We start from the raw sequence: 8,808 nt of genomic DNA on the forward strand, positions 1-8,808 counted from the left end.
GCCCGTCCCCCCCCTCCTCGCTTCGTTAAAGGCGAAGCGTTCCGCCGTCCGCCCCCCACCGTCTCCTCCTCCTTTTCCCCTCCGTCCCAACTCAGAGTATCGGGGGTTTCATGCGCTGCACCGGACACAGCGGGGATCTGAAGCGTGGAAACTTCATCCTGGAAACGAGGGGGGGGGGGGGTAGGGGGTGTACGGCTGCCGCCCCACTCTTGGACAGCGTGGGGTCGGGGCTGCAGCGCTCACTGCCCACCTGGGGGGCAGAGCTTCCCCTGTAGATCAGCCCCAGCGCGTGAGGGTTTGGGGTTTAATGTGTTTTAATCCCAATTAAATCCCCAGCCTCGCCCCCCAGGCACAGTGTTGTCCCCATCCTGCCCTCCCCTGCTCGGACCTGGGGCAGGGGGCACGTTGTGCAACCAAACCCCCCCCCCCCCCCGTGGCTGAACCCTGCCCCATGTTTACAACGCTGCCCCCGTGGCTTCGATCCAAAAAAGTCCTCGCAGAGAAGTGAGAGCTGAGGAGGGAGGGGGGAGGAGAAAGGAGAATCTGCCGGGAAATGAGGACAAGGAGGAGAAGGAGGGAGGGGACATGGGGGGGACACACACTAAGGGATATTCCCCACGTCCTTCACTGCTGTGTTTCTGGGTTGGGGTTCACTTCTGCTGGGGTTCACAAAGGGCAAAAGCCTCCAACCTCTTTGGTTGCCCTGGAATGATGGGGGGGCTCATGAGCCTGAGGCTGCTCTGTGGGACCCCCTTCCCCTGGGGCAGGTTGGGGGGGGTCAGACCCCCATCTGTTTTATTCCCTTCTCTCCAAGTCACCCTGGGCCCCATTCGGTGCTCAAACCATGCAGCCCCTAAACCTGCCGACAACCTCCCCCCAACCCCCCGCTCTCATTTTATTTCTTGCACCTGCAGCGTCCTGCAAACATCCAGTCCTGCAAACAAACATTCAGACCGGTTCTGCTGTGGATTTTGGCACCGGCAGGACTGGCCCCGGCAGCTCACGGCGCTCTCACTGGGTAACCTTGCCCTCGGCAGGGGTCTGGCAGGCACAGGGTTGAGGTTTAGGGACCAGTGGGGCTGTTGTATTGGAAGAAATACGGGGGGTGCTGGTGGGTCCTGGCTGGGAATCCCATACCAGACACGGGCATCCTCAGGGCGTGGAGGGAGGCTGGACCCCAAGCACGGCATCCCTATAATGGGGTGGCCCCGCCACCTCCCGGCCGGCACGGGGACTGCCCGGTATCGGCAGCTAAAGGGACACGGGGATGGGAACGGGGCTGTGGGGTAACTCACCTCCTCCTCCGGATGAACCCCAGTGTGTGCTGTGGCTCCAGATACAAGCAGATATCATTGGGTGCCGATGGATATCACTGAGCATCACTAGACACTGAGTATCACTGGACATCACTGGGTACCATTACCCAACATCATTGGGTACCATCAGACACTGAGCATCACTGGATGCTACTCAACATCATTGGGCATCACCTGATGCTGAGCATCACTGGGTACCACTGGACATCACCAGGCATCTCTGGGTACCACCCAACATCATTGGGTACCATCAGACACTGAGTATCACTGGACACCACTGGGTACCCCCCAATATCATAAGGGCAGTACCATACACTGAGTATTTCTGGACATTGATGGGTACCATTGGACACAACAGGTTACCACCAGGCATCAATAGGTATCAACAGACATCACTGGGTACCACCCAACATCACTGGGTGTCATCAGACATCGAACATCCCAAACACACCATGAACAACAGCTGGTATTTTGCTGGATAACTTTTATTTCGTCTCCTTTCATCCCCTCCCAGGCAGAGAACACCACGTGCCACACATATCTCACCCACACCGCACCCCAACCAAACTGCAGCAGAGCAAACCCACAAAGGACAACTTAAATACACTCAAAAACTGAATCCTGAACCCCCAACAGCGCCGTGTCGGAGGTGGGTCCTGTATAAATACAGTGCAATAATTAACACACGGTTGTCAATGGGGAGGACTTCCCTGGGGTTTATCCTTTGTGCTTAGTAGGGCCACGGCGACCCCACATCACCAGGGTGGAGAAAACCCATATGGCCATACCCAGCTTGATTCCAAGCAGGGGAAAACCTGCACAGCCCCAGGCTGGGCCCAGGGATGCTGAAGCCTCCACAGTGAGGGGGGTGATGCAGTTTGGGACACTGCTCCTGCCCCCCATGCAGGTACCACCTGCCACCCCTCTGCCCCATTAAGCCCCCAGTGTCCATCCCCCTAAGCACCATCAGAGCACACGGATGCTCCATTTGCCCATGGCTCTGTATTAAGAGGCTGCAGGGCGAAGTGCCCCCCACCCCCAAGTTGAGCATCCCCCCCTCTTGAAGAAAAGCTGCCTCCATCTCAGCTCGTTATTCTTTAAGGATGTTTCATTGATGGCAGAGGGAGTGACTGCTCAGCACCATCAGCTCCAGCCCAAGGAGGTGCTGTTCCAAACAAGCATCCACCACCCCAAAGCACCACTTTAACTGGGGAGCAACTGGAGTGCCCCCAAAACGTGACCCCCTCCCCACTCCCCAACACAGCTCCTTCTGGCAGGGGCCCCATTACCACTAGGTGGGTACCCCCAAACCCCATACCCAAAGGCCTGGGGTACCCAAGCACCCAAAGGTCTGCCAGCAGCCCACGGATCAGCGGGGGTGATGGAGACCCTCAGATCCCCCAGCAAAGCCACCCAGGGCACTATGCCCCCCTTCCCAGCTGTGGGGCAGGGATAGAGCAGTGGGGAGCAGAAGTTCAGTCCTTCAGTAGCTCACCCAGATCATACGCATCAAAGAGGTCGCTGACCCCCTCACCACCCTCCAGCCCCCAGAGGTATTCGTCCTGCTCCAGGGGGGGTGAGAAGGGGATGAAGGGCACAGAGTCCAGGTAGGAAGGAGTGCAGGGCAGCTGGTCCTCTGTCTGCTGAAGGAGGTGGTGGGGGGAGCCCAGCAATCCTGTGCCCACCTCCAGCATTGAGTGGGGCTCTGCAGGGCTGGAGAGGGGAGGGGATGGGGATAAGGATGGGGCACGGTGGCCATCAGGCGGCTGTAGGGATATGGGGGTCTCTGGGCCGTTCTGAACGGAGGGGTGGGTGCTGGTGTCCCGCAGCACGGTGCTGGAGGGGACTTCGTGGTCCTTGGTGGGGCTGTCCTCTGGGATCTCCTCTGGACACAGGTAAACCTCAATGGGACCATCGGTGCTCTTCAGGTGCAGCTGCAGGTTGTCCTGGGTGGGCAGAGTGGGTGCTCAGTGGGTGCCTAGAGCCCACCCCACACCCCTAAAGCATCACAGAGCATCCCCACTTGGATCACCAAGTCCATCCCATGGCCCCAACACAGCACCACCCAACCCCCCAAACCCACTGAGAAACCCCAGCACTGCTCAGGGCAATACAGCAGCACCCATAGGACCCCCAGAGGGCCCATACACACCTCACTGAGGTCAGGCACTTCCAGCCTTGTCTCTGGGGGGGCCTTCACAGCAATCACTGTCTGCTCCTGGAAGCTGCTGATGGCACGGAGGTCCTGGTAGGTGACGTATGCCAGCGTGGGACGAGGTATAGGAAAAAAGCAAGGCCACAAGCAGGACGGCTCAATTCCCCACCCAAACATCAACATCAGCAACACAACCAGGGGAGGCTAAGGGGTAAAGAGGAACTCAGAAGGCAACCCAAGCCCTCCAGCCCCATCTCCCCAAGCAAAAGGATATCTCTGGTTGGCTCCATCATCCGCCAGCTGCCGCAGCTGCAGGCTGCACTCCTGCAGGACCTGGTCCAGAGCCCTCTCTGCTCTGCCCAGCTCGGCCAGCTCCCCACGCAGCACCTGCTGCCTGGCTGCCACCGCCGCATCCTCAAAGATCCCCGTCCCCCTGCAAGCAGAGACGGTCCCTTAAGCACCCCACACCCCCTCCATCACCCCATCATCCCTTCCCCTGGATCCCCAACGCCACCTACATCCACTGGATGTGGTTCTTGGACTTCTTGCGGATGAGCTGGATGCCCTCCAGGACGTTGGTGATGTCGTAGATGCGGCGTTTCTGCACCTCCAGGAGCTCAGCAGCACGGTTGAGGTCCAACACTCCATCGGGGGACTCGCTCAGCAGGAGGGTGAACTTCTTGGTGAGCAGCCCCAGCGAGGTGTCGTAGCGTGTCTTCTCACCTGGGGACTTGGGGGCTGCATGGAGGGAACCCCCCCCATCACCAGAATAATCTTAGCATGGGATGCTGGGACCATTAAACCCAGCATAATCCATCAGAGAAACACAACAGGTATTATCCCTGCTTCCCCCCCACCCCATGCAGTGAACTGAAACACTGAGCTGCAATGAGCACCACCCCCAGGGGTCACCTCGGGCAGTGCTGGGGGGGGACATGGAGCAGCTCTGGGAAATGGGTTCTGCCCCCCCACCCTGCGCCCCCCTCCCATCCCTCCCCAGCACCCCAAACTTACTTCTGGGGCTGGGGACCTGTGCCAACGTCCTGCCTTTTCCCTTTGGAGTGCGGAGCTCAGGGCCCTCCAGGTCCAGTTTGCGTTTGGCCTGGAGATAGAGAGAACACCCCACATGGGGACAGCCCCAGACATCCCCCCTGCCCCCAATAGAGGCACTGCAGTGTCCTGAGCCACAGGCTGGGAGATGCTCACCCACAAAACCACCTTGGGGGGTTTTATTGGGAAGGGTTCCCACAGTGATACCGCTGTGCTTGTGATGGGGTGGGTTGAAGGGGAAATGGGGGGATCTCAGCCCCACAATTGCTTCCTGCCCACTGTTCCAGCCCATGCACACGTGTGGGGAAGCCGCAGGGATTTCCCCTCACCCCCAGCTGCTGCCACAGCTCTATGGGGCTGAACTGTGGGAACGGGGGGTTCCCAGGATGGGACAGCAAGGCTGGATCCTTGCCCCCCTCTCCCCTTTCATAGCCCCACTGGGTCCTTAGGGCTGTCATCCCCCCCCACACCCCACCATGGAGGTGATTGGAGAGGGGACACCACCCCCAGCACCATCTGGGGATGAGAGACCCCCAGAACTGGGGGAAAAAAGCACAGCAGAAAGATACAGAAAGAAGCTGGGGGGGGTGTCAGCAAACCACCCCCCACCCCACAATAGTACCCCCCAACATCCCTAAACACAAGCCAGGGTGTGCAGGGGGGTCATTTATCCCAGCAGCACAAAGCAGACCCCCAGCACCATCCCCTTTACCCTGTCCCACCCCCCCCACATCAATACCTGTTCCCTGTCCCACAGGGCCCCCCCCAGCACGTCCCTCATGGCAGCGGGGTCCCGCAGCAGCTCAGCACAGCTCCTGCTCACAGCTCACCCAGCACTATGGGGAGGGGTTGGGCTGCTCGGCTCCGTGCCCACCCGAGGGGGCCGGCGGGAGAACGCCAGGGGCTGTTTTCCAGCCCCCCCAGGGAGCAGGTTGGTCCCGAGCTCCTGTGGGAATGCACTCCCTCCCTCCCTCCCTCCCTCTCTCCTCCCTCCCTCCTTCCTTCCTTCCTTCCCCCCCAGCAGGTTTTCCCCAGCACCCCCCCACAGCTCTGCCCCCCCCCCCCATTGGTTAACATTGGGTGCATGGGAAACACCTGCCCCACATCAGACCTCAAGTATCTGCCAGAGATTTAGAAGGGAAGGTTGTTGGGGGGGGGGAGGGGCATATCCTGGGCCATCCTACTCCATCCACTCCCAGATGGGGCCATGCATGTGTCAGTGTCACCATCACCCCCAGGGAATGGGGAAACTGAGGCACGGAGCCTTCCAGGGCTCCCCATTCAAAGAGGGGCAGCTGTGGGGCTGTGGGGACCTGCTGATCCTCTTGTCTACAAGGGACGTGACCATGAAGGACAATGGACAAGGGGGTCCCTCCTGCATCCCAGCTGCTCCCCCTTGGCCAGGCAGGATTAAGCACACGACAGCTGAGCCAGGCACAGTGGGGGGGGGGGGACACAGTATGAAGCAAAGCAGCCAACAAAACCCTGCACCCACCCCACTCTGGGGCAGAATGCCCCCCCCACACACACCCATTGCTGCCTGGGGAAGGTGGGGGGGTATATCTACACCCCAATGCTAGGGGTGGGAAAAGGAGCTCCATCCGGAGCCCGACGTGGGGGCGAGATGTCGGGGAGGGGGCCGGGCCCCCCGCCAGCTCCTCCTGCCAGGGCTGCACCCAGCACCCAGCCCAACATCACAGTAACCCCCCCGGGGGCTGTGGGTGCTCCTCCTGCCCGTGCTGCGTTCCAACACCTCCTGCCTTCCCAGGCTTGCCCGGGCCCTGCCCGGCACCGACAACCCGGTACCGCCCCCCGGCCCAGCCCAGCCCCGCCGACCCCCGGTGCTCCCGGGGGCGTGGGAACGTGGTTCTGATGGGGTGGGGGGGGCTGCACCCTGGGGTCCTGGCACTGTCCTGGGACACGGCCTTTCTGTGCAGTGCTGGGGTGACATTGGGGTCACATGCCCTTCTGTATTTGGGGTCCCCTCTGAAAGCCCCACATCCCACACAGACCCGATAAGGAAAAGCCATTCCCAGCATCTCTGTGAGTTGGGGTCCCCCCGTTGCTCTCAGCATAAAGCTCCCCACCCCCCAGCAGGGAAAGAGCCCCAGGGCTGCCTTCACCCCCCCCACCCCCATTTGCTCTTTGCACGGGCGGAACCGAAACCTCAATGGACTCTGAACCCCCTTTTCCCAGCACAGAGGGGGAGGGGAGGCCGGGACCCCCCTGCAGAGGGGAGCCACACTGCCCTATAGAGACCCCATATGGCACATATTGCAGATGGGATTGGCAGCAGCTTGAATGGCTCTGGAATAAGTGTGTTCATGGGGGGGAGATGAATTTAATCCACCCCAGGGTCCCCATATCAGACACCATGAGACACCATCCTGGTATCCCATAGCAGGACATGGGGGTGGGACAGCCCAGGGTGGGCTCCTGCCCCAACCAGACCAAGTGTCCCCATGGACATGGCACTAAACCCATGAGGAGGTGGGAGAGGCTGCAATGGCCCTATTAGGGAATGGGGTGGAAAAGCTCTTTATCCCATTGCCCCAGCTCTGCACACAAAGGTGCAACAGCCACCAGCCACTGCATCAGGGTCTGCAAGTGTCACCCAAACCCCCACACAAGGGACAGGAGCAACCTGAGCATCTCCTGCCTATAGGGCACGGTGTGGGGGGTAGGACATGGCCCAAACCAAGCTCTGCAGCAGCACATGGAAATGGGACAGTGTGTTTTATGCTTGGGGGGCACCGTGTGTCTCAACATCCCATGCTGTTTGCAAACAAAGGCAACCAAGAGCTGGAAGGGGACGGGTGGCCTTACAGCCCCCCCACCCAGCATGGGGCCATGAACAGCGAGAAGAAAACCCCCCTCCCTTCGTCCCCAGCTGGCACAGAGCAGCAGCGGCCGCAGGAGGGGGATGAATCCCGACCCCAAACCCAAAGGCAGCAGCGGGGCCTGGGATGGCTCCAGGAGAACAGAGGAGCACAGAAAGGGCTGGACGAGAGCCCGGGAACCGACGGGATTAAATACCGACCCCAGCTGCCAGCGGGGCCCCCGACAGCACCCAGCCCGATATGGGGCACGGGGCTGACAGCGCAGCCCAGAGCTCGGGGATGACACAGCTGTCACCAGCGCCCCCCGCCCCACAGAGCCCCTATACCAGCACCCAGCTCAGCTCCCCCCTCCCAGCATTCAGGGCCCCTCATCCCGGGGGGCGGGGGGTGCACCAAGGGGGTGATATCCCTCAGCACATGGGGGGGGTTCGAGGGGGTTTGGGGTCACAGCAGAAGAGAGAATAGGGCAGATAAGAGCGCAAAGAGGAAGCCGGGACGGGGCGGGGGGGGGAAGTTGAGCAACACCGGCACCATTTCGCGGCCACTTCTGATTTCCAGCAGCTCCCACCCCCACCCAGCACTGCGAGGGGACCCCCGGGGGGCGCACACCCCATATGAGGGGGCTACACGGCCCGTCCCCCCCCACCCCAACGCTCCCCTCCGTGCGCAGCCCCATAGACCCTTCCCAACCCCCACCCCAAAGCTGCAAGAAGGGATGAGGGTAATGAGGGGGGGGCTCCTTACCGGCAGCCGTCCCGCAGAGTCCGATCGGAGCGTCCTGAGCTGGGGGGGTCCCTGCGGGGTGGCGTGGGGTCGGAGGGGGTAGGGGCGGCTGCAGCAGGCGCTGAGCACCGGGGGGCTCCCCACAACCGCAGCCTCCCCCTGCTCGGCCGATCCCATCGCCGCCTTCTTCGCATGGCGATGATGGGGAGCGGGGAGCAGGAGGGTCGTGCCCCCCCCCGCAGCAGGAGACAGCCCCCGGGGCAGCCGCAGCATGGCGGGGTGCGTGCGAGAGACCCCGGGAATAGAGGGGGGGGGGGGGACAAAGCACCGATGGGAGATGGGGGGGGATGTGGGTCACAACGTCCCCGGCGGCATCTCGGGGCTGGGGGGGGCGATGGGAGCGGAGAAAGAACAGCCCGGAAAGTCAAAAGGGAGAGAGGCGGGGCGGGGAGGGGGGGGCGGTGGTAGAACCGGACGGAAAAGGCGCGTTCTGACCCAAAATCGCCCGCGCTCGGCTCGGATGGAGCCGGTTGGGCCCGGAGTAACGGGATGGGCCCGGGGGAGGTTCGGTTCGGTACCAGCCCCCCCCCTTTTTCCGTCCCCTCCTCCCGTGCCCTTTTCTTTCCCTTCTTTTTTTTTCCTCTCTCCCTTCCTCCCTTTAAGCGCCAAACGCCGTGCCGCGAAATTCGGATTTCCCGCGGAAAATGCCGCTCGCTGATTGGTT

General features: G+C 61.5%; 1 protein-coding gene across 2 annotated transcripts; it reads right to left on the minus strand.

Annotated features, from left to right (window-relative positions):
- Positions 1 to 1,783: 1,783 nt before the first annotated feature.
- Positions 1,784 to 8,808, minus strand: E2F2 (E2F transcription factor 2). 2 transcript variants are annotated; one of them, XM_015883767.3, is made up of 6 exons: positions 8,106 to 8,808; positions 4,486 to 4,573; positions 3,990 to 4,209; positions 3,746 to 3,904; positions 3,469 to 3,583; positions 1,784 to 3,262 (listed from the first exon to the last, which is right to left on the minus strand). In XM_015883767.3, exons 1-6 carry the CDS (start codon positions 8,355 to 8,357, stop codon positions 2,792 to 2,794), a joined length of 1,305 nt encoding a protein of 434 aa, XP_015739253.2. In that variant the 5' UTR covers positions 8,358 to 8,808; the 3' UTR covers positions 1,784 to 2,791. The 2 variants fall into 2 exon arrangements, with proteins under 2 accessions (XP_015739253.2, XP_085374529.1); XM_085518403.1 differs by lacking the exon at positions 8,106 to 8,808 and adding an exon at positions 5,261 to 5,356.

This window comes from Coturnix japonica, chromosome 17 (assembly GCF_054131305.1).
Source record: "Coturnix japonica strain WE chromosome 17, WE-NBRP24, whole genome shotgun sequence".
In the NCBI taxonomy this organism is placed as follows: domain Eukaryota; kingdom Metazoa; phylum Chordata; class Aves; order Galliformes; family Phasianidae; genus Coturnix; species Coturnix japonica.

Bases quoted from the DNA above. Each gene is read 5' to 3' on its own strand.
- E2F2 (XM_015883767.3), bottom strand. From the start codon at position 8,357: ATGCTGCGGCTGCCCCGGGGGCTGTCTCCTGCTGCGGGGGGGGGCACG. The intron at 4,574-8,105 runs GTAAGGAGCCCC...CTCTATCTCCAG, and splicing joins ACTCTGCGGGACGGCTGCCG to GCCAAACGCAAACTGGACCT. The intron at 4,210-4,485 runs GTAAGTTTGGGG...CCCTCCATGCAG, and splicing joins ACAGGTCCCCAGCCCCAGAA to CCCCCAAGTCCCCAGGTGAG.